General features: G+C 39.7%; 1 protein-coding gene across 8 annotated transcripts in view; it reads right to left on the bottom strand.

The window, feature by feature from the left end:
- The window catches only part of NCOA3 (nuclear receptor coactivator 3), a 123843-nt gene that overhangs the window by 4001 nt on the left and 93754 nt on the right, over positions 1-26088 (bottom strand). For 5 of the 8 annotated variants that reach the window (XM_081289576.1, XM_081289578.1, XM_081289577.1 and 2 more), the window contains 17 exons: positions 24522-24696; positions 23413-23601; positions 23143-23244; positions 20252-20392; positions 19805-19952; positions 18392-18783; positions 17384-18252; positions 16127-16262; positions 14153-14350; positions 13558-13809; positions 13335-13461; positions 11585-11756; positions 5408-5701; positions 3587-3697; positions 2039-2291; positions 1045-1216; positions 356-497 (listed from right to left, as the gene is read on the bottom strand). In XM_081289576.1, coding sequence (XP_081145702.1) covers positions 356-497; positions 1045-1216; positions 2039-2291; positions 3587-3697; positions 5408-5701; positions 11585-11756; positions 13335-13461; positions 13558-13809; positions 14153-14350; positions 16127-16262; positions 17384-18252; positions 18392-18783; positions 19805-19952; positions 20252-20392; positions 23143-23244; positions 23413-23601; positions 24522-24696 — 3873 coding nt within the window. The remainder of the gene's footprint in view (positions 1-355; positions 498-1044; positions 1217-2038; positions 2292-3586; positions 3698-5407; positions 5702-11584; positions 11757-13334; positions 13462-13557; positions 13810-14152; positions 14351-16126; positions 16263-17383; positions 18253-18391; positions 18784-19804; positions 19953-20251; positions 20393-23142; positions 23245-23412; positions 23602-24521; positions 24697-26088) is intronic. The other 3 variants (XM_081289580.1, XM_081289579.1, XM_081289581.1) reach the window with 3 other exon arrangements.

Here is a 26088-nt window from a genome sequence, read left to right as displayed (position 1 = left end):
CGTTGAGATTCAGAAGGTAGATTGGAAAAAAGCCTCGTGGAGTAGGTGAACTGGGTGGCGGCAGAACTGGGATTGCCCCAGAGCGTGTGTGGAGGCCGGTGTGAGTTCGGGAATAAAGAATTGCTGTTTGAATCTACAAGGTGTGCGGTGGCTCGTGATTCTGTGCCCAGCCAAGACTGTGGCACTGAGTCACTGGGATTACAGGCATGGGCCACTTACCTGGCTTCAGTTTCAATATTTTAAGTTATATGTCTAAACTGAAATCTACCTAGAACCTTTAGATTACAGTTGAGGCTTTGGTTCTCTACAAAGAACAAGAAAAACTTTGAAAAAAGTAAGAAAGAGATCTTCATACCTGATCAGGACCCATGGGCATGCCAGACATGGGCATGGAATTCATGTTCATCTGTCCCAGGTGACCACTACTGCCATTCATGTGCACCATGCTGTATGCTGCAGGATTCCCCTGGTGCGCAAACTGCTGCTGGGGAAATGAGCTGGGAAGAAAGGATGACATTATCCAGAGTCATTTTAGAACACAGGGCACACACATTATATCATGATTCTGTCATGTATCTCTATACTTAAGCACAAACAGAGAGAACGGCTAACAGCTGGCCTTCCATTTTTCACAGTTGTCTGTCCTCAATACCTTAATAGATATCTACCTGTTATAAAGGATTCTCAAAACAGACAACCTATTTTTTAATATGAATGTAGGCCTTTTGCTCTCTCCATCCAAACAAGGGTGACAAAAATAAAGGTTTATTTCCGGGATTCTTTCTCTTTTTTTTTTTTTTGTTACCGGGGATGGAACTCAAGGGCACTTGACCACTAAGCCACACCCCCAGCCCTATTTTGTATTTTATTTGGAGACAAGGTCTCACTTAGTGGCTCCCTGGTGCTAAGGCTGGCTTTGAACTCATGATCCTCCTGTCTCAGCCTCCCAAGCAGCTGGGATTACAGGTAGGCGTCACCACACCCAGCTATTTCCTGGATTTCTGGAAGTAGAATATGAGTGACTTTAAAGTCACTATTGTTTACCTGTTCCTGGCCACATTTCCTGATGGCCAGCCCTTCATTTCTGAGGACGGATACAGTGCCGTCTGAGGATGCTGCATCATGGGATTCTGAGAGGGGCCCATTCTTGATGATATCATTGCATTAGGAGGACTGGACACTCGACCAAAAGCTGGATCTGGTTGTTGTCCCATTCCTTAAAAGAAAAAGAAAAAATTACAATGTTCAAATGCTACCTCCTTGGAATCCCATTTTCTATAGTAATTTTATGTTCATTTTTGGAAAAGGTATGGGAGGAGGTGATAAGTACAGAATATCAAGTCCTACAAGAGGCTGCCTTCCAAGTATTCTTGCTTTGCAACAAGATGACCACAGAGTCATGGGCTCTCTGCAGAAAGGCAGACCATCTAGATCACTTGAAAGGTGTTGCTTCAGTATCCTCTCTAAATAAAAGGAACTCCACAAACTCTACTCACATCACTCTGTCCCCCTTTAGAGGTCAGGGAAGCCACTGTCCCCAGAGGGTAGGGCTGCATCCTGAAATGTAAACCCCTCCAAGATAGCTGTTCTCCTACCATGTTCCTGGAACCTTGCAAAGGCTGAACTAAAGCAGTAACTACATTATTTCAATTAATAGTAAAGGCAAGTCACTGAGGAAAGGAAATTAAAAGTCCACACAGCACATTCCTCTCACTGACTGGGACAAACTTTCATAGATGACAGGATTCTATTATACAGGGACATGTGAGAATGGATGGGGGAAGGATTTTGTAGTCTTTCTCCCAAATGAAGAGAGAGGGAGGTGAAAAAAGCAAGACCTGGGAAACACTAGGAGAGAACACATTTGCCTCAGTAAATTGGACACTGTGGCCAACATTCTTATTCTCTGTTATTTTTAATTAATTTCACTTTTCTTGGGAAGTAACAGCATTTGTTTTTCCTGAGCAACGGCTCTAGGGAACTTTAGGTGCTTGGTCATGTTATTCTGGGGAAGGCACACTTTCTTTGTCAAAATTACCATAATTTGGTGGATATGGAAATTGCTGTGGTGGAGCTTGTGGCATGGCAGGTCCTGCCAAAACCCCATCCATGCTGGGGGAAGCGGTCACATTTGGGGGTGGGCTGAAGGCCTGGGTCTGCTGCTGTTGCTGCTGCTGTTGCTGCTGCTGTTGCTGCTGCTGCATCATCATCGCCACCCTCTGCTGTCGGAAGTGGTGAGTTAGCAGCTCTCTGCTGCGTTGGGCAACCATCTGGGCATTCAGAAAACCCTGCTGAAAGCCATGAACGAATGCAATTACCCATGTGCAGCGGGACATGGATGTTCCACACACACAGTGCTTCTACAATACAGTAGGTACCAAAGAGAAATACCTGAGACCTTTCTTCATAATTAAAGGGAAGAGAGGATACACAGTTTTTTGTTTGTTTGTTCAAGGCTTTCTCAGCTGGGTACAGTAGTCATGCCTACAGTCCCAGTGCCCAGGAGGCCAAGTCAAGAGGGCTCACTTAAGCTAAGGAATTTGAGGTCAGCCTGGGCAACACAGAAAAAAAAGACAGACAGAGAGCAGAACTGAGTGTGTGTTAGGGCAGTGGTAGAAATGAAACAAGAAGGGAAGCCCCTGAAGGGGGGGAAAAAAGGGACAAGTTTAGGGACTGGGGTTGTGGCTCAGCAGTAGAGCACTCGCCTAGCACGTGCAAGGCTCTGGGGTGATCCTCAGCATAAAACTAAATAAATAAAGATATCGTGTCCAACTACAACTAAAAAATAAATATTTTAAAGGGAGGGCAGGTTTATACTCCAATAAGCAGGGGTCTCAGAAGGTCTCGTTGTTTTCTTTAACCTCCTAAAAGAAGAGGTAGAGGACAAGGAGTAAGTTAAGGTGCTAGACAATCATAACTAAGGTATTGATTTAAGCTCTACCAACTGAGAAAAATCATCTCCAAAAGGCCAACTTTTATAATTTATTTGGAAGGCAACCTAGCTCAACTTATACAGGACACTGATTATCAAGAAAATATAAGTATCAGTACTTCCAAGTAGGCAAAAGATGTTGAAAATTAGGCATTTCAATTTTAAAAAAATATATGAGTAGTACTTGCAACCACAGTAAAGGACTGTCATACATCTACCTCACATTAAGAGAACACCTTGATGCTGCCTCTACTCCTGCTGGAGGTACAGAGGAATTTTCTCCTCAGCAAGGGAAACAGGGTATCTTCTTACCCAGTAAGTATGTGGTTTCATAATCCAAGAACAGAAACATTCATGGGTTACTACTAGCTAACTGATAGTTTCTCTCAAAAAAACAGCAATTGATCACAAGGGAAATTTGGTTTAAAAAACAAAACAATTCATCAATGGTTTTTAAGGTAAACCACTCTCCTCATTTCTCCCATCACCAGCAATTCAGAAGAGTTAAGAATGAAAAAAGGAAAAACTGAAATGGAACTGTGGAATGGATTCTTCTGCAAGAAAACCAAAATTACTCTCATTGCTTAAGGAACACTGAGAGCCAGCATGAGCTAGCCTGTGCTGGGAAGTGGCTCATCCTCCCAGGGAGCTCACCTGGGGCTGCATCATGGGCCTGATTGCTGCAACGGCAGCGGCAGCAGCAGCAGCAGCAGCAGCGGAGTTTTCCATTTTCATTTCAAGCACCTGCCGGCTCTGATTCAAGAACTGAGAAGAGACTGGTGGTTAGCATGCACAAGGAAAGGGTGATGAGCCCCAGGGTTTCAAACCCTCAGCACCACCCAGTGAGGTCACGGGGATAACTGCAAACCCACTGTTCTGGTTAAGTCACATCTGAACTGAGCTCATACTACTTTCACACTGCAAAAAAATTAATGCTAAAAAGTTCTTGCCTGGCCTGTGAATCTTTACCACCCAGCACTGGGAGAGAGAAGCACAAATGTGCAGTTTAAAGAGCACCTCCAACAGGAACTCGGGATTTATAGTCAGGTTTTCCCAGGGATTACTGAGGCACCTGAGGAAAGAGCTTTAACTTGGTCAGAGTAATACTGAATAAATTCCTCCTCCAGTATCTTATCCTAAGCACCTTCTTTTTTTGGTGGTGGGGTGGGGTTACCAGGGATTGAACTTGAGGGCACTCAACCACTGAGCCACATCCCCAGCTCTTTTTTTGTATTTTACTTAGAGACAGGGTCTCACTGAGTTGCTTAGCGCTTTGCCACTGCTGAGGCTTGCTTTGAATTCACGATCCTCCTATCCAGCCTCAAGAGCTACTGGGATTACAGGCGTGAGCCACCACACCCAGTCTGAGTACCTTGTAGTGGAAAGAAATCATAAAAAGCAAAATGATCAGCCTCAGCAACTTAGTGAGGCTCTAAGAAACTTAGGGAAACCCTGTCTCAAAATAAATGATAATTAGTGTTTAAAAGGATCTGGGAAGGGACTGGGGTTGTGGCTTAGTGGTAGTGTGTGTGAGGCCTTGGGTTCAATCCTCAGCACCACATAAAAATAAAAATGAATAAAATAAAGCTATTAAAGGGAGGTAGGGGAGCTGGGTTTGTGGCTCAGTGGTTAAGTGCCCTGGAGTTCAATACCTAGTTCCCAAAGGGGGAGGGGGCAAAATGATACCATGAACTCCTGAACTTAGAAATATTACCTATTTATATGGTTTAGTTCCACCACATTTAATAACTCAGCACTTTAAGACACAAGCTTTATAGAAATAATTATATTTTTAAATGATTAGAGAACCAGGTGCGGTTGCACACACCAATAATCCAAGCAACTCAGGAGGCTGAGGCAGAAGGATTGCAAGAAGGTCATTTCCAGCCTGGGTAACTTAGCAAGATCTACAGCAACTTAGGAAGACTCTGTCTCAAAATTAACAAAAAACAGGAGGAGAGGAGAGATGAAGCTTGCTGGTGGAGTGTCCCTGGGTTCAGTTCCCAGTACTGGGGATGAGGGGACACAACAGAACTCCCATTAGTTGGTGACTGAGGAAACAATGGGAAAACCAAAGTTCTCTCTTGGAATTCTCGAAGAGAGCTCCAGTTTTATAGACATCTAGAAGCACGGGTTCTATTTAAAAAATGATGAAATTTAGAAGGTTTTTGGTTTTTAGTATTATAGGTCTTAAAATTTTTAAAAAAGGATCTATTAGGCTACAAAGACATTAAGAAGCACCGCCCCAACAGCAATCATTTCTGACATTTTTACTCTTTAACCTATACAATGGAAATGCATTCAATTCTAACAGAATCGCTCCTTAAAAAAAAAATGTAACCAAGGTCATTTCCCTAGTTGGTGAAGGTCAGAAAGCCAGGGTAAGAATTCTGAGGACAAAGCCTGAAAACAAATTAAACAAGGTGAGGCCAAAGGAAAGCCACTTGGGGCTGAAGCCAAGCACAGACCGATTACCTGCTGGCCCTGCAGCCTCTGCTGAAGCTGCATTCTAAGTTGCTTGGGAGTGTTTGTCCGGGGTCTCATGATGTTGGCCCTGGGGTGCATTCCTTGGAGAGGGAAACTGCCTTGCTGGTTCATCTGATTCATCATAGAGTTAAAAGATGGCGATTGTCCCTGAAGATTAAAGCCTCCCTGCACTGGAGGCCCCTGTGCTGGATATGTCTGCCCATACAAAGCTGCCTTCTGATCCATCAGTACTGCTGCTTCTTGGCCTTGGAAGGCATCTTGTTTGGGCTCCAAAGCTTGTCCCTTAAACAGACATATAACAAATGAATTACACCTGGGAAAGCCACCAAAATCAAATGCTCTCAAGAGGGTGAAAAATAAAGCCAACATGTTTCAGAATTCTAAAAGCAAAGTCAAGTTTGCTCTTATTGTCTAAAGTTCTATGAGAATACAAACTATACCCCCTCTTGCCGGGACTGTATCCTAGGACCTAACAATTTCACACCAATCCACACTCAAACATTTTTAGTCAAAGAGCCACAATGTATTAAATACTTAAAAAAAAAAAATCACTCATCAATGACTCCCCATGTAATTTGTTCAGAAATATTTTTGAAGGTAATGTGGTAATTTTGGTAATGGCAGATGAAAATCAAAAAACACTTATGCCCTTAAAACCTAACCATCACTACTGGGGTTGGCAGAGGCCCATCTGTTCAAGTATTTATTAAATATTTGTTAAGTGCCAGTCAACACTTCTCAATATCCTAAGGACATGAACAAAACGATATCCAGCATGTGATAGGAAAAGTAAAAACCATTCTGAAGGGTCAACATGCCGTGCAGGGGCAGAGAAGCCCGTCAGGCACCACACACACCTTCATCTTTTCAAGGACACCGAAGGCCTAACCTGCAGCCAACAGCCTTGACAAGCCTCAGCTTAAGCACAGCCAGGCCCACTATACCCTGCAATACGACCCTTGTTCTCCTCCACTCCCTGGCCTTCCTTTGGTGAACTCCTAGCACTCCTCCGGGGTCCTGTCCCTGTCTCCTCTGCTCTTCATACACTTCTTACCTAGGTGCTCTCAGCCGCTGAAGAAAACCATCAAATTTTTGTCTCCAGCCCAACACCTCCAAACATTTAATAATACTTACCCAACACCTCCAAATAGTTATGCAAATACATACTTAACATCTTTACACAGATGCCTCAGGCATCTCAAATCTAACATGCAGAAAATAGAGTCATGCTGCCCACAGCTAGCCCTTTCCCTAAAGCAACATGCTTTCCTTGAACATTCCCTCCATCACAATGCATCGTGTGACCATGCACCACCCTGGAACTCCAAACCACCAACCTGGATTCCTCAGTCCTCCTCTCCACACAGTCTACCAAATCCTGTCCACTTTTCCTTTGACAGCATGTTGTATGTCCTTCCTCCTCTACATCCGCCCCCTATTTTTTTAATACTTTTTAGTTGACAATGGACCTTTATTTGATTTATGTATATGTGGTGCTGAGAATCGAACCCAGCGCCTCACACATGCTAGGCAAGCGCTCTGCCCCTGAGCCCCAGCCCTTCCTCTACATTCCTTTGTGCAGACCTTTTCCAATACTTTTTAGAAGCGTTGCAGTACCCAACATCGGTGCTTCTACTCTGTCCCATCAGACCGGCTCCCTTCTCTGGAAAGACACCAGATGTCTCTTAATTAAGTAAATCACACTTGAAATCAACACCTTTGTCCTGCTAACTCTACTAAAATGGCACTGAAGAATTTGAGAGGTCACATTTAGCCACAAAATAAGGAAACAACATAACCAAATATTTCAACAGGTTTTTGGAAGACAGAGAGTGAACAGAGCAGAGAAACTTAGACCTAACGTGCCTAAAGAGGGAAAAGAGTGAGCATGAGAAGCCCAGGAACAAACGAAGACGCCACCAGGCATTAGAGAGGATGAGACAGTTCAAACAGGCAACTGCTTAGGAGCCTGGTATAGATGAGGGGATCAGCTCCTCCCTGCCTATCCCTACACTCCTCAAGTGGTTCCTTCTTCTACCCGCCACGCAGGCCCCCCCACCCCACCCAGGGCTGGGTTCAGGGACACAAGCACAACAAAGGGCAGGGGGAAGCAGAGGCTGAAAACAGGAACTTAGTTCTATTTTCCTATTTGTACTTTGTAATAAATTTTATATACTATAAGATCATCCACTGGCCTCCTAGTCCAGCTACCAAATGCAATGGACAATAAAAGATTTCCAATTAAGAATAAAGTGTAAAGGTGGTGGGTGGGGGGATCCCCAACACAACAAACAACAACAAACAAAAAACATACACAGTAAAACCTGAACTAAACTTACATTGCAACAATACATCTATCTTCACATTTAGTGTAACTAATTATTTCTATATTTTTCCACAGATGGATTAGCCTGTTTGGTCACAAACAACTGCCCAAAACAACACTATTACTCAAAACTCCACCAGAAGTCAGAGCATGCAATACCGGGTATATATGCTCTTTCTAAAATCCACACATTCCTGAATTCCAAAGCATATTTGACCCCAAGATTCTCAGTTAAGGGGCTATGAGTATGTAATCACTGTGACATCAGGAATTCAAAAGACACAGATTGAAGTTGATAAAGAAATAGCTGCAAAAATATGTTACTAAGAAATATGACAAAATAAAGAAATAAGTTTGTACAACTTCAGAAGAAGGCAAGTAAACTGTGTACATATACTTATATACATATAATTATATTTTTAAGTTACAAATGTAGATTCTTTTAATTTATTTTCCTAAAAATAAAAATTAACACGGAAAGCAGGTCTCATCACCACCCTGCTTAAAAGGCTTTCCTGGCTTTGCCATGCAGCAGAGCGTTCCCAGACCCCTTCCTGGCTTTATGGAACCTGGCACCTCCTGCCTCTCCATCATCATCACTTCCTCTCTGATCCTACTTTCAGTCCCTTTCTGAAACCCCAAGTTCTTGACTGCCAAAGGACTTCTGAACTTGCTGTTCCTCTTCTGGATGCTCTTCCTGTAGCACTTTGCACAACTGGTTCCTTCTTATCCATTAGGTGTCAATTTAAATGTCACTGCCCAAAAAGAGCTACTCTGAATTTGAAAACAAACTAAATAACAAAATTAAAATCAGCCCTCACCAAAGAGGGAACTAAAGCAAACTGTAACATTTGCTGCCCACCATTCTGAGTATCACACCACATATCCTTAGTTTGGAAAAAGATCAGAATTCAGTTTCTAATGAACGCACACTGCCTTTGCACCATCAAAAGTCAAAAAAAAAAATTGAGAGCTGCCCCCATTGTGAGTCAGGTAAAGAGTACTGCATAAAGAACTCTTGTAAATCAACAAGTTAAAAACCTAGCCAAAAACTATGAAAACACATACACAATGGCCAATAAACACAAAAGACATTTCATCTTGCAAAACAAAGAATTTAAAACAATCCTTTTTTATCTTATCAGACTGGCAAAGATTTAAGAAAATAATCATAGTTTAGGGGTATAGCTCAGTGGTAGAGCACTTGCCTAGCATGTAAGAGGCCTGGGGTTTGATTGCCTACACTATAAAATATAATTAAAAAAATCATAGTAATCATGCTCAGTATTTGTTTAGCCACTTGCTCATACTGTGTTCCTTCACCTGTCAGAGCCACACCAGCAGAGTACTAATGAAGAGTACTAATGACTATTAGAGGAAAGGAGCTAGTATCGTCTGCTATAATGCAACCTGAAAATAAGGAGCAAAACCTTTAAAATATGTAGTCTCTTACCCCACTAATCCTTTCTTAGACTGTAACTAAGGAAGTAGAATCAGTGAATGAGAACTGGGTAATTCATAGAATTATTTATAATATAGAATACTAAGAACAATTTAATATTTCACTGATAGAAGACTGATTAAATAGTGTTCAAAATTTTTAAATTTGGCCATTAAAATTAAAGATGTAAATGTTAAAAATATGACTGACAATGATGCTTTTCATAAAGCAAAACTGATTACAAAAGCATTTTGAAGTCTCTCATTTAAAAAAAACGTACACTCATGAATATTTTCATGTATACCTTTTTAAAATCTGAAAGCACTATAAGCCAGCAAGTTACTAATGATTCTCCCTGTGCCACTATTAGCTTTTTTCAACATACTTTTTGCAATTATCAAAATTTTATTACCAATCACTAATTTCAACATCAGGACAAAGAAAGCAATTTCCAATTTAAATTAACATTTTAAATGACAGTTCCAGCTTTTTGCAGGGGCAGGGGTGCTGGTAATTGAACCCAGGGGCACTTAACCACTGAGCCATACATCCACAACCCTTTTTTCATATTTTATTTAGAGACAGGGTCTCACTGAGTTGCTTAGGGCCTCACCAAGTTGCTGAGGCTATCTTTGCACTCACAATCCTTCTGCCTCGGCCTCCCAAGCCACCGCAATTACAGGTATGCATCACCATGCCTGGCTCAAGCTTCTTGATCTCTGGGTATCACTCACATACCCCTAGTCGAAGTTTGACATGCTCTTCAGTGCCAGAATCAGATGTCATTGACATCCCTGGAAGCGTATTGTCACAACTGCTCAGTGTTTTCCATTCAGTGACCATACCTGTAATCCCAGTTACTCGAAAAGCTGAGGAGGATCTTGAGCTCAAGGCCAGCCTCAGTAACTTAGTAAGACCTTGTCTCAAAATATAAAAAGGTGGGCTGGGGATATAGCTCAGTTGGTAGAGTGCTTTCCTTGCATGCACAAGGCTCTGGGTTCAATCCCCTGCACCACAATAATTAATATATATATATATATATATATATATATATATATATATATATATATATATATATAATAGGGTGGGACCAGGGCTGGGGCTCAGCGGTAGAGCGGTCACCTAGCACGTGAGAGTACTTGGTTCGAGCCCCAACACCACATAAAGATAGAGAGATAGAGGGGCTGGGGATATGGCTCAAGCGGTAGCGCGCTCGCCTGGCATGCATGCGGCCCAGGTTCGATCCTCAGCACCACATACAAAGAAAGATGTTGTGTCCGCCGAGAACTAAAAAAAATATTAAAAATTTTTAAAAAAAGATAGATAGATAGATAGATAAATAGATAGATAGGGCTGGGAATCTAGTTCAGTGATAAAGCACCTCTAGGTTAAATCATCAGTACAAAAATTTTAAAAAATTAAAAAAATAAAAGTTTCTGACAGTGTTTCCAACATTATCGTTCAATTCCTTATGTACAAATCTGCCTCCCTGACAAAAGAATGAGAATGCCCTGAGGTCTCCTGCTTATTCTTAAATGCACAGATACCTTTTAAAATAAAAATAGTCACTACAAAATTTGCTTGTTTCAAAAGCAATTTCAAAATTTGTGAATGGCATATTTTCATACGGTCAGGTATGTAAAAAGGAATAGGAGAGGATGATGTTGGAAGACTCATGGTTTACCACTGCAAATGTATTCTGTACAACCAACATAAAGATAGCTTGCTTCTCAGCGTACTCACTGGTTAGCTAAGTTCAGAAGAAAAGTGGGTGTAAAAATGAGACCTCTTGGCTGGGCGTGAAGGCACACGCCTGTAATCCTGGCAAGTCGGGAGGCCAAGGCAGAATGATCACAAGTTCCCTGCCAGCCTCAGCAATTTGGCAAGGCCTTAAGCAACTTAGCAAAACCCTGTCACAAAATAAAAAGTGCTGGAGATGTGACTCAGTGGTTAACTGCCCCTAGGTTCAATCACTGGTGACAGAGAGCGAGCGAGAGAGAGCAAGAGACTGACTACAAGTAGCATCTAAAAAACCATATAGTAGGGTTTTTCTTTTAAGTTGTTGATGGACCTTTATTTTATTTATAGGTGGTGCTAAGAATCAAACCCAGTGCCTCACACATACTAGGCAAGTGCTCTGCCACTGAGCCACAACCCCAGCCCTATATAGTAGTTTTATTGGATCATTTCTATAGTTGTCTAAAATGTAAATCTTCTTTAAAAAGTAGGTTGTTAGAAATAACAATACAATCATAAAGTACATATCCTAAATTTAATGCTGCTATCCACACATATTGTAATGTAACAAAAGTAGTAAGAAAGACACAAGCATTCCTGTGCTTGGCTTCATGCGTGTGCACCACACACACTCTCCTATTTCCATATTAATGCAACTTACTTGATTTACAAGTTCAGGGATGCCCAAAGCTCTGTCAATTTCCTCCAGGCCTGTGGCATCTGTATTACTCAGGAGTGTGTGTAGCTGGTCCAACAATGCTCTCTCATCACTCTGGCCTTCTGGGTTAGAAGGTGGCCCAAGGAGATCATCCAGGGAATTCCTGAGAAGAGGTCTAGAAAAAGACTTGCAATCAATTTTAATGTTGTTGGGTGGGAGGTGTAACACAGTAGTAGAGCATTTGTTCAGTATGTTTTCAGTCCTGGGTTTGATCCCCAGAACACAAACCATATTAAAGGTGTTATTTCTATTTTTAAAAATAATGACAGTGGGGCCAGGTATGGTGACGCACACCTGTAATCCCAGAGGCTTGGAAGGCTGAGGCAGCCTCAGCAAAAAGCAAGGCACTAAGCAACTCAGTGAGACCCTGTCTCTAAATAAAATACAAAATAGGGCTGGGGATGTGGCTCAGTGGTCGAGAGTCTCTGAGTTCAATCCCCAGTACCAATAATAATAATAATAATACTAAGAATAAGAACAACAACAGTAGGGCTGGGGATATAACTCAGTAGGTAGAGTGCTTGCCTCGCATGTACAAGGCCCTGGGTTCAATCCCCAGCACCACAAAAAATAAAATAAAAATAATTATACTAACCATGCATGATATTTCAATATATTTTTAACATATAATAACTCCCATATACTACAAGTACAAATAAACCAAGCAATAGAGAACAGCAAATGGCCTCAATTTATATTTAAGGCCCACCACATATATCTTTTGTATATGTGTGTGTTGTGTATGTGTGTGTGTGCGTGCATGAGCTCATGTGTGTGGTACTGGGGACTGAACCCAGGGCCTTGTGCGTACAAGGCAACTGAGCTATATCCCTAGCCCCCACCAAATATATCTTATACCCACAATCCCACCACCCAAGTGAAACTGCAAAACCTTAGGTATTTGGGAGATAGGAGAAATGGGGTGAGAGGGGATTTGGAGAGAATGGAGAGGGAGCAGTTTTCAAGACAACAGTGGAGGTGGTAGTCATCAGTAATGATACTTGAAAATTAGGGGAATCAAAACAAAAAAAAAACGAAAAGAAAACTAAGGAAATCAATAAACAACAAAGGAAAAGGTCAAAATATTGATCTATATAACTATGGTGTAGAGAACTGCTAAGATAACTTAGTTATACTTGCCCACAAGGCTTGGTCAGAAGTATGACACAAGCCCACACCCCCACAGTGAGGTGTGCGACTATTATCCAGCACGTGGAGGGCATGAAGTCAGGCATTAAGTAAGCCACATCTTTCTTTTACAAAACTATAGAAGAGCACAGTAGTTCACTTTACCATTATCCCTGAAATGTTTTAGAACAATCATTAGCCATTGCTTAAAAATCAATTTTCAGAAAACCTTGAGGCTTACTCTGAACACTATGTAAAAACAGATTTATCTTGTCAAACTGTGGCTAATTTATCCCCCTCCTCATGAGATTATCATTATGAAAGACAATCACCTCACAGAGAGGCTCTCAGAAGTCTGACTGCTGAGAAGTCCTGACAGCAGGACAGGGCACTTCCGGCTCCTCCCCTTCCCTCGAAGGCCTCTGCTTGCTACTTCAAATGGATGGCAACCAACCACCTTACTTAAGAGAATTTTTCACCTTCTCTCTCAGAATTGTTCCAATGTTGACTCTTTTCTAGATAATCCAATGTGGATCTTCTTCAGAGTCACAAAATAAAGGCTCACCTATTTTGAGGCACATGGGGCCCTTGTTCCATGGACAGCATGCCATCTGGCCAGGAACCTGGTTGATTAGCTGGTGCTGCTTGGCCATAGGGATTGACCCCCATTCCCATGGGAATCTCACCAGGCCCTGGGGGAACAAAACGAAAGTACAAATTTTCCAATAAGCCAGTAGTAAAATCACCCTAAAACACCTTTTTTATTTTTAAATGAAGGAGACACTTACTTATTTGAAGCATCTGCTGTTGCTGCTGCTGCTGCTGCTGCAACATTGGCCTTGCACCTGGTATACTATTAGACCGAAGAGGCAAAGTGGGCACAGAGCCCCCCATTGCAGGTCTGGGTAAAGAAGCACTGTAATCTCCTGGTCTTCCCATGGAGTTAGAACTCATAGGTTCCACTCTACTGGCCTTTGAGTTTGGTAAGCCCCACTCTGGAGAAGGAGTCTGGTTCAGTGTCACATTTCTGTTTGGTCCACCTGAAACAGGTAGAAAATTATTAGGATTTTTCCACAGCATAACACAATCCTCCTTATATCATACTGCTATAGCTATTTAGATACAACACTGGCTTTGACATCGTAAGAACAGGACTAGGTAACTATGAAGACATTACATGCTAGAAAAATGTCAGACCAAAAGATGTCTTCAAGAGTTTAAATAAACAAGACATAAAATAAACAAAGGATACTCATGAAAGTAACACGTTAATATTATAAAACTTCTTAATCAATCCCAATTATCTACATGACTTTAAGTATTTTAAATTTGCTTTTCCCAAAAGAAACTTTTAGTCCTAAATACTAATTATGAATAACCTACCCATATTTGAGCCATAATTTTCCTGAGTATCCATCATCCTTGGATTCCCACCCAGCACAGGCTGCTTTGCTAGCATGGGGAAAGCACTGATATTCTTTACTGGAGGACTTGAGCCAACAGAAACAGGACTATCTAGAGATGCTGCACGGTTATACGGAGGACGAGCAGACTGCACAGACTGTGGGCTTCTCAAACCTACTGGGAACACATAAGCACAACACGTAAATATCCCTTGCTAATTTAATACATAAATAATCAAGTATAACATATAAACATACCCATCCCCACAAACACAAATGTCTTTCTCACAAAAGCAAACACTATCTTCCTTTAGAAGATAAACACTATATTAAAAAAAAAAAGCCTGTATTCCAAATAAAGTAGAAACCACAACTTCAATGTTGGCCCAAGAGCTGGGCACTCTTTGTGTGTGTGTGTGTGTGTGTGTGTGTGTGTGTGTATATACACACACACACATAGCCTGATATGGTCATTCATATTCTGCTTTATTCCATACTGAAGAATTTGCGAGTCTGAGGTTAGCTGAGAGATAGAATGCATGCTCAGCAGGCATGAGGCCCTGGGTTCAAGAGGAGGAGGGAGAGAAAGGAAGAGGAAGAATCACCAATGTTTTAAACTCCTGGAGAATATTTCAGATGAGTACTCATTAAGTATATTCTGCTTATATTTTGCAATTAATATAACCAGTTATTATTATCTAATCAAAACAATAAAAAAAATCCTCCTAAACTTTCTCTTTTCTTTTCCAATCTATTCAACTGATCTATTTTAGTTTAGAAAAACACTGCCACTAAAAATCAATTTAAGACCGTTCTGAATACTTACTTGTAAATTATTCCTTTTCAACTGATACACACAACATACCAAGTGACAGAAAACTTGGAATGGAACAACCATTTGACCCAGCTACCCTACTCTTTGGTTTATACCCCTAAAGGACTTAAAATCAGCATACTACAATAAAAGACTTAAAATCAGCATACTACAGTGACGCAACCACATCAATATTTATAGCAGCTCAATTCACAACAGCTAAACTATGGAACTAGTGTAGATGCCCTTCAACAGAGGAATGAATAAAGGAAATGTGGTACATATACACAATGGAATATTACTCAACCTTAAAGAACAATGAAATTATGGCATATGCAGGTAAATGGATGAAACTAGAGGATAACATGCTAAGTGAAATAAGCCAATCCTAAAAAAAAAAAAACAAAAGCCAAATATTTTCTCTGATAAGCAGATACTGATCCATGGGGGGGGGGGGGGGGTGAAGAAACTGTTGGTTTCTATAGAGGGGAATGCAGGGAGGGGTGGGGCTATGGGAGTGAGAAGGACAGTAGAATGAGACAGATATTATTACACTACTGGAGTGACTCGGAGCACCATGTACAGCCAAAAGAATGAGAAGTTGTGTTCCATTTATGTATATATCAAAATGCATTCTACTGTCATGTATAACTAATTAGAACAAATAAAAAGAAAAAAGAAAAAGAAAAATCACAATAAGTAAATAAATAAATAAATTGATGAATGAGTAAAACATACAGCAATAGGAAAGCACATAGGTAAGAATCTGAAAACGTCAAAAAAGAAAACTCTCCTGGTTAAATGACAAGATTTCTTAAATACCAAAGGACAGGTTTTAATCTACAATTTGGGTTGTTTTTTCAATCCAATTCTCTGAGGCTTAAGGAAAACATATGCCATGGTACCAGCTACTCAAATGAATATCAAAGACGAACATTTTCTCATAAGTACCATGATTACTGGCATAATAATTACAAATTTTCTCAAAAAGAAAAACATGCAAAAAGCTTTTTAGAACTCATATATTATGAATCTGCATAAGAAACTGATACGTAGAGCATGTGTTCTGAAGTTATAAATGTTATTTACATCCTGGTCTTGGTGTGAGCATCCATACATATGCAGCTAGTTCTTCCTTACCCAGAGAATTTGTTCCTTGGAACATTGGTTGCTTGGTCCCTAGATGACTGCCATTTGTGGATATGGGATTATTATAAAAGTCAGAACTAGTCAGATCACCCAGAATAGCATCTAGATTATCCAAGTCTCCAGATCCCTGAAAATAAAAATTTAAGAATTAACCTGTATGCAACACAAGATGTACAGCTACAAATATATTCATCAGAAGAAAACACATGAGACAGGAGCAAATGAAATACAATAATTACCTGAAATTATTAGGCCCAATTTAAAGGTTGTTTTCTTATGACTCTCCCACCCCTAATCTTCTTCCTTAAAATTATGAACAATTTGAACCACTGAGAAAAATTACTGACTTGGGGTGTTCAATAGAGCATTGTTTTTCCCCTTAGGCTACGCATTTAATTTTCACACTGGAAGATATTTTCCAGCAGTCACTAGGAGAGAACTGATCCCCTTGGCTCACAGAGGTCTGCTCTACACATACCTTCTATAAACAAATATGATTAACAGTAAACACATAAACACATGCTTATGTTCAACAAGATAATTTTGGGCATGATCTTTAAAAAGGCTTTGGTCAATAAATCTGGTGAACAATATGTTAAACAAAGTAAAATCCATACTCTAACCAGAAGACTTTGGCAAGTCTTGCCTTTGCTCAGGTTCATATTACACCTCCTAGAGCAAGGTTTCTCCAGTGAGGCTGGAAAATGTTGACCCAGAATATGATCATGTACATGAAACTTCAAAACTCTGATAAAAATCAAAACTCTTTGTTTTTTTCTGATTACATCTACCATACCACTGATGGCCCAATCTGCTCATCTCAACACCTCCATGAAAAAAAAAAAATTTTCAAATTGTCCATTAGAGAATCAGTCATGATTGTGGGGTTGTGGCTCAGCAATAAAGTGCTTGCCTCGAACGTGCAAGACCCTGGGTTCGATCCTCAGAACCACATAAAAATATATGACTAAAATAAAGGCACTGTGTCCAACTACAGCTAAATATTAAATATTAAATAAATATTTTAAAAAGAATCAGTCACATTTCAGAAGAAACATATATTTTCTCTGTTGCATCATAATATTTTACTGATGTCCAAAGAATTATAAAGAAATGAAAGCTCACTATTAACTTTCCTTAAATAAATCTTAAATTAGAAAATAAGAATTTGTATACAATACATTATATTTCTAACAGAAATGATAAGACAGATGACTGAGCTGGAATATAGGGAAAAAATAAAATTACCTCTTCACTAGTTTCTGTCTTTATTTTCGAGTCTTTTTCTTGACCTGAGCTGGGGATGGTGGAGCTGCTGCACTGACCCATTTTATTGTCCATCCCTCCCACCTGGGGCTGGGGTTCTTTAGAGAGCGCATCACTAGCATCATCCCTGTCCAGCAAGTATCTAAGAAGTGCATTGTTCTCCTTCTTCTTAGGACTTAGCTGCTCCTGCTTGACATTTCCTTCACCACAAGTAGTAGTACTGCTGGTATCTTTCCCAGTGGCTTCTGCAGTAATCTTGGCTACCTCAGCTGGTGAATTCCCATTCTGCAGCAACTTGTGCAAAATACGGTGTTTCTCTTGCAACAGTGACCCATGCATATTGGATGTGGAGGACACTCCTCCTGATGTTGAGGAGGAGACTCCAGAGGGGCTGGTGACACTAACAGAAGAGTCTTTACAACTTGAATCCAAAGGGGAGTTGGTCAAGGAAGAATGACCTCGGTCATCAGAAGAGCAGGTCAGTAACTGCAGTAACTTTTTATGACCTTTGCTTTCCAAAGGACCCCGATGATTCTCTGACCCTTCACCACTGTTCTCCTTACTTTCTTTGTCATTGAGGTGATCTCTGCTATTTGACTGACACATTGAGCTCTCTACCGGATTTTGATCACAGTACAAACCCAGGGGACTCTTGGAATCTTGACTGGTCACTTTACTTGGTTGCGTTATATTCATATTGGGCGAGTTATCCAACTTGGGGCCTGGTGAAGACAGAGTAGATAAAAGGGAGGTGCCCACACCCTCACTGATGGCTTGCAGGGCACTGAGAGAGCTGCTAGAAAAGTTGTGGCTCCCAGTGCTGCCAGAAGACCCCATGGGAGAGTGCACACCTGGATTTGTTGGAGAAAAAACAAGAGGTGCTATCAGACTAAAACAAAAGGCTATGTCAAGGTTTCTATTATAAAACTAATTCGCTGTATAAGAATTGAAGTGGTATAGAAAGAGAAAAGAAAATGCTGAGATGGATACCTGCAACAGGAGAAAACTGGTGTGACGCCATCTTCGGGCTCCCACGATTTCGAGGAGAAATCATGATGCTCTGCTGGTTGGAGCCAAGACCTGGACTGCCATGTGGGGGGCTACCCATACTGAGCCCATAGTTATTATTCTGGTAGGAAGATGGTGACTGCACGCCTGGCCCAGGGGTCAATGAGGCTATGTTACCGGAAGCCCCATACCTCGTTCCACTTATCTGCCCTGTGGCGTTGGGGTCTGTCAAGCCATAAGCCCTGCTGCTCAGCATCTGTAATCCTTGGTTTGGTGACATATTCATGCCTCCTACTGAACTGTTGCATCCAGCTACAGGAGGTCTAATGCCTTGTCCCACAGGATTTGGGTTTGGTCTATACCCATTCTGTTCTCTGCAAAGAAACAGAATATCAAACTTTTACTAAAAAGTACAGGCATGCATTGAAACCCTGAGTAAGATTTAGGGAAAGTAAAGTGTCCAGGAACATAACTTCTTTTAGGCACCACTCTATAGCTGGTGACAAATCCAATTTAGACACTGGTCACAAATTAACCTAGTAATATATTTTTTAATAAGCCAAAGAGTCTAAATAAATCATAGCACCATACCACTGTGAGGAAGCAACAGCTATGTTAATTGCAACCTCAGAGGCTTTACTAGAGTTACTACATATCCAGAGTTTACCTGGAAATACTTGCAAACTGCTCAAGATAATAGTAAATGAACAACACAGGAAGGTTAACAACATCAGTAGTCATTATCCTTTATTCTTAAGTGTACCTTCCAATTTAAAATTCATTTCTTAAAAGCAATGTAATATATTATCTTAGAAATAAAAGGTAATCAGCGGAGCACGGTGGCACACGACCGTAATCCCAGCGGCTCAGGAGACTGTGACAGGAGAACTGCAAGTTCAAACCCAGCCTCAGCAATTGCACAATGCTAAGCAACTCAGTGAGACCCTGTCTCTAAACAAACTACAAAATAGGGCTGGGGATGTGGCTCAGTGCTCAAGTGCCCCTGGTACCCAAAAAAAAAAGAGAGAAAAAAAAAAGGAAAGGTAATCAGGTTTTATGTGCTTTTATGCACCAGCCTTCCCACCCTACTTCTGACTAGGAAGTATTTAATTAGTAAACAAATACTCATTTTTAGAATGGGATACTACACATATGTAATTTAATGTGCCACAGTATACCTAAAAAGAATAAAAATAACAAATGTTTTAAATACTCATTTTTACATAAAATATAACCCTAAAGGAAATAGAATCTACGAATCTAACTCACCTCACCAAATTCAACAGCCTGCCTGGTTTTTCTCTCATTAAATTTCCACTCTTCTTACAGTAATAATAAAGCATCCTGAAAACATGGTTGCATTTAACATGCAAATACACGGTAATTCATCATTACCTCTGAAGAAAGTGGGTTGAGACAAAGCCATGACGGTCATTTGTCACAGGATTCCGAAAGAGCTTGCTTTTTGTTTGTGCAGTCACTATAGTTCCATCAGCCAACGAGAATCGATACACTGGGGTTTCCGCATGGCCATGAATATAAGCTGTAGAAAAAATATACTATTACTACTAACTACAGTTGGCAAAACAAGTACACATAAGGAGAAGAGAGGAAGGAATTGTATATCTCAATGCAGAGGGTTTTAAACCAGTGAAAGAGGTTTTTTCCAGGTTAACCTCTATGTATGTAACAACTCTAGTAAAATTATCAACAAAATCTAAGTATGTTCAAGGATCACTTCTCTCCCCCACGCCCACAAGATGACCGCCATGGTGCATGTGTGGTGCTTTACATATACCCAACATAATGACGGGACCAAGAATCAGCCCCAAATGTCTTTACCTTCTTGATAGTGACGTTTCTGGGACCATGACTGGCCATCATTAAGACTGAAAAATCTCTGGATACACCTTCGGATTATATCTTCAAAACCAGGCCTCATGGAGGATCTCAGTGAATTTGTGTCTATATTGACCACCTTCCCTATTGTACAAAAAATAAAGTTTTAAATCCCACCCACAAGTATTTACCACTGCCTAGCCATTGATTAGCTCTAAAGAATGAAATACAAGATCTTTACTTTCTCTGGTCCAAGTTTCTGTTATGCATCTTTTCTCCTTAAGAGCATGGTCCTACAGGATACTCTCACATCGATCTACACATTCTGCTGTGGGGTGTGATAATGTATTTGTCTTGATCCTGTTCCTGATGCAAAACTCCCAAAATTCTTGAATTTCTTACTAAGAGTCTTTATGAACATTTTAATGATTCATAAGGAGTTTCTCTGATCATCTGCATCTATTCTAATGAGGTGATTTAGTATAGTACTCCTAGATAGCCTTGGATTGGGGCTGGTCACTAACAGGACAAAGTGATTACAGGACTGGAAATTTCAACCACTTCCACTGATTCCACAAGGGAGGTGGGGTGTGTTCTAAAAACAAAAGATTTGAGGAGCTTCCAGTTTGGCAAATACATCAAGGTAAGGGGAAGATGGTAAGTGTCTGGAGAGGGTATGGAAGCTCTCAGGGAGAATAAACCTTAATAAGTCTGCAGAACAATGAAGTTGCATTTAAACAATTTACACTAATTACCCAGGATGTCCAGAGTAAAAAATGGGTGATCAACTTCCATGACACGGATCTTGGTCAAGACAAAAATGTGTTCCATGGTCAAAAATTGGGAGATTATGATTGAACCTCATGTTGACGTCAGGACTACCTATACCTGCCTATCTATTCTGTGCAGGTTTTACTAAAAAATGCAATTATCAGAACAAGGAGACCTCTTACATTCACCACCGTATGACTCCAAATCCTAAAAATGTGGAAATCATGACTAAAGAGGTACAAATACTTGTAAGAAGTAGTTAATAAGTTGATTCCAAACTGTTCCATTGATTCATTCTCTCTGTATGTGTAATAGAAAACATGCTGAAGAAAACCAAGTTTAAACTGAGAAAACTCACAGAAATTCATAGCGAAAGGTAGTCCTGGGAAAGCTACTAGAGGGGAGAAAGGTACTAATGCAAAATGAGCTAACAAAGATAAAACCAGTAGTCCAAGAATCTGGGAATCAAACCCAAGGCCTTGAGCATGCTAGGCTCTACCACTGAACTACACTCCCTATTCTTAAAATTCAGAGTTTTAATGGTGACTAAAGAACCTGTGCTTGCTCTGGCAGCACCCATATTAAAGTTGAAATGACACAAAGAAGATTAGGATGGCCCCTGTGTGAGGATTACATTCAAATTTGTGAAGCATTCCATATTTTTAAAAAAATCTTATTAGTGCAAAGGGATGGGGGAGACACGACTCTGAAGAAAGATCAAATACATTACAGGAAACAGTAAATAACTGTGCCTTGTGTACACAAAATAGGAAAGATCTGTCCTCAAACACTTCCTCTGAGCTTAGCCCTGAGACACACATCAAACATAAAATAGAAGCTCAGAAAGAGTTTTACTGAATGAAACACATCAGGGACAGAGGAGAAAATATCTCTGTAGGTAAAAAAAAAAAAAAAAAAAAATTGTTGAGCGCCAACAAACCTGCTATAAAACACAGAGTAACTGGAAGGCACCAATTATAATTTGCAAAGATGACTCTCAGTTCTAAATAATATTATCCAGACAAAAGGACTTGATTTTATTGTTTGGTGATTTCTAATTTTTATAATAAACATATTTTGCTTTTATAATAAAAGAAAGCACTAGATAATTTTTAAAGATGCTACTAAGTTATTTAGAGAGAAAATTCAATCAGCCAAATCCTAAGAAGCGTAGAGAAAGGCCCACTCTAAAATAACACAAAAATGCCTGTTACCATATTTATTAGAAGGCAAGTAAATACAGAGAAATTTTTCCAATATAAATTAATATCCATTGATGTAAACAAATTGACAATTCAAAACACAAATTTCATTTTTGCTACTTCTTTCACTTGTGATAATCAATACCAAGCATCCTCAAGACAACTGGGCATGACATAAGGAGATCAAGTGACTGTAAAAATAACTAAATTTATAAAATATGATATGTGCATTACATGTGTGTACATAGATATATGATATACACACATACACACACACACCTATAATAGCCAGAGCTATGCTTTGTTTAAACTACTCCACTTGATTAAATACTAACTTATGGAATAAAATGCTATTTGGAGCTGGGCACAGTGGTGCACACCAGTAATCTCAGTGGCTCAGGAGGATTCTGCATTCAAAGCCAGCCTCAGCAACATGGAAGCACTAAGCAACTCAGTGAGACCCGCTCTCTAAATAAAATACAAAATAGGGCTTGGAGAAAAAGCCAGATGCCCCTACTTTTGCTTTTTAATTTTTTTGCTTGGGGGATTTTACGTGACAAATAGATTCAACACAAATGCCAAGAGTTTTAGTGAAATTAATTCCCTTAGGTCTATGTAAGAAACACAGGATATAATATACTTAAAACAACCATCACGGGGCTGCGGTTGTGGCTCAGTGGTAGAGCACCTGCCTCACATGTGTGAGGCACTGGTTTCAATCCTCAGCACCATATAAAATAAGTAAATAAAAATATTTTGTCTATCTACAACTAAAAATTTTTTTTCAATTCATCACAGAGGATATAAGGATTAAAATGATAATGTACACTAAGTTAACTTTTTAACAATTTCCAAAATGAAAACATACAAAACACACACACACACACACACACACACACACACACACACACACAGTTTTACCTGAAAGATCATGTCTAGTAATAAAGCTCTCAGGATTTGACTGAAATGCTCTTTCTCCTGTAGTAATGCGACGAGCCACACAGATCATACAGGACTGCAAATCTACAATCAAAAATTTGATCAAATAAGGATTCTATTGATCTTGGGACATATCTATTGCAAGTGAACAATGACATGAACTACAGTATGAAGTTATTTACAGCAATGGAAGCCATACGCTCCAAGTTTGCTGCTGTGTTTCATAAATATCATAAATCTGATTGCTCTTACCTTCCCCCTCCTCCATCATAGCTCGTGGCTGAGACAAGGCAAAGCACTGCATTGTTTCGTATCTCTGGCGCATTTCAGGACTGGTATTCATGTCTTCCAGAATATCGTGTGTTGTTTTCATCAACATACGGCAATTAAATGTATGGCTTTTTTGTCTCTGGGTTTCACTTGTCCAGGAAACTCCATTAACTTTGGAAAATAAGTGGAAATAACTTTTTAAAAATCTAAAAACTCAATCCAAGAGTATCATCAAGAATTCATGCTATGGGTAGCAGAGTGCTTATCTAGCATGCACAAGACCCTGGATTCAAAATGGAAAGGAAAGGGGCTAGGGTGCAGCTCAGTGGTAGAGCGCTTGCCTAGCAAGTGTGAAGTACAGGGTTCAATCCTCAACACCACATAAAAGAATAAATTAAAAAAATAAAATCACTAAATAAAAAATAACTAAAAATATTTTTTAAAAAAGGAAAGGAAGAAGAAGGAAGGGGGGAATGGAATGGAAGGAAGGGGAGAAAGGAGGAAAACAAGAGAAAAACACAAAAGAAAGAAAAAAGGGATTCAAGTGATAAACCAGGCATGATGGTGCAGACCTATAATCCCAGCTACTCTGGAGGATTCACTTGAGCCCACCAGGTTAAGGCCAACCAGAGCAACATAGCAAGACTCTGTCTCCCCCAAAAAAATTCAACTATGTTTTCTCATTACATATACTTTCCATGGTAATGCCTATGCTAACATTTTAGAATGGTAATATAAAAAACATTTGAATAATTTCAACTTCAACAGAAATATCACTGTATATTTTTAATGTTTTTTTTTTAGTTGTAATCAGACACAATACCTTTATTTCATTTATTTATTTTTTTGTATGTGGTGCGGAGGATCGAACCCAGGGCCTTGCACGTGCTAGGCGAGTGCTCTACTGCTGAGCCACACCCCCAGCCCCTCACTGTATATTTTCACCCCATGAAATTTACTGAGACCATATCTAAAAATTTAATTAACCACTTACCTCTAATCCCTACATTTCTAAAAAGTATATTCAATTTTCTTAGAAATCATTTTTTAAAAATTGTTTAAATATTTAGAAAATCACATTAAGAGCCTACCTGTAGATTTTGGTAAGTTTTTAAGAAAATCCTTTCTATCTTCTTCATGCAAAATATTATACACACTTGTGTTAACCAAGTCCTCCTGTTTATATTGTAGGTATTGTGTGACATTTTCTGACACAAATACAATGTTTCCATCTCGATTCACCACGAACAGGAAACCATCCAATGCCTAAAATGGGATGTTAATATCTATTAATACCTATTAATTAATATGTTAATACCTATTATAGACCAAACTGTATCCCCTCAAAATTCATATGCTGAAGTCCTTGCCCTCAGTGCGACTGTTTTGAGATAAGGCTTTTAAGGGAGGGCCATTAAGAATAAAGAGGTCATAAGGGTGGGATCCTAATCCCATAGGACTGGTGTCCTTATAAGGAGAGAGGAAGAAAATACCAAGGATACACACAAAAATAAAAGGTCACATGAAGACACAGTGGCAAAAAAAGGAGAGAGGACTTAGGAGAAACCCATCCTGCTAACACCTTTATCTTGGACTTCCAGCATCCAAAACTGCAAGAATAAATTTCAGCTGTTTAAGCCTCCCAGTCTGTGATCTTCTGTTTTGGTAGCCTTACAAGACTAAGACAACAGCCTTATTACTAAGTAGAACTTGCAAAGATTTGGGGCGGGGGGGATTTTAACAATAACTACAAACAAGCATAAGCCACCATTTATTTCTATTAACATTAACAACATTACTACAGGACTTATGAAGAGTAAAAAGAACAATTTGGGAGGAAAAAAGATAAGTACTATCCACATAAATCTCAAAAAAAATAGGTTATACATTAATTAAGAACTGCATTTTCAAAGGAGCTTTTAAAAGAGAAAATCATCCTTCGTTCCTTCCTCTCTTCCATTTGATATCAAATCATACCACAGAAACTAACATACTATTCCTTAATAAAAACTTACAGAGAGGAAACAAAAACTTGAGCAGATAAAAAGCAGTTGGAACAAACTAGCTGAAAACAAGATGACAAGTAAACTTGACGAAGGGATCAGCCCCTGCCTTGAAGTAAAGCACTCTGTGTTAAGAGAGTGATCAGATCTAAGACAACTACTTAAAAAACAGTGCATATTTTAAATGTTATAAATTTATCAAGAATATGGAACCTAAAGGCTGGGGGTGTCAACTCCGTTTTAAAGCATTTGCCCAGCAGGCATGAGGCCCTGGGTTCAATCCCCAGCAGTACAAAAAAAAAAAAAAAGTGAAAAATGAAAAATAAAAACTGTATGCCATATGATCAAATATGCAAAAATGCACAAGACTAAACTAAAATACATGCAAATATTGCCTCTATAAAATACTTTGTGAAATTACGGTTACCATTTCTCTCCTACTTCTGTGTGTGTGTGTGGTCTTTTTTTTTTTTTTTGAGAATTTTTTTAATATTTATTTTTTAGTTATTGGCATACACAACATCTTTGTATGTGGTGCTGAGGATCGAACCCGGGCCGCGCGCATGCCAGGCGAGCGCGCTACCGCTTGAGCCACATCCCCAGCCCTGTGTGTGTGTTTTATATCTGTTTGCAACTCCATTTTTATTAAGGGGAC

The sequence above is a fragment of the Spermophilus citellus genome, assembly GCF_964194105.1.
Source record: "Spermophilus citellus genome assembly, chromosome: 4".
Taxonomy (NCBI): Eukaryota; Metazoa; Chordata; class Mammalia; order Rodentia; family Sciuridae; genus Spermophilus; species Spermophilus citellus.
This window is presented reverse-complemented; position numbering and strand designations above follow the sequence as displayed.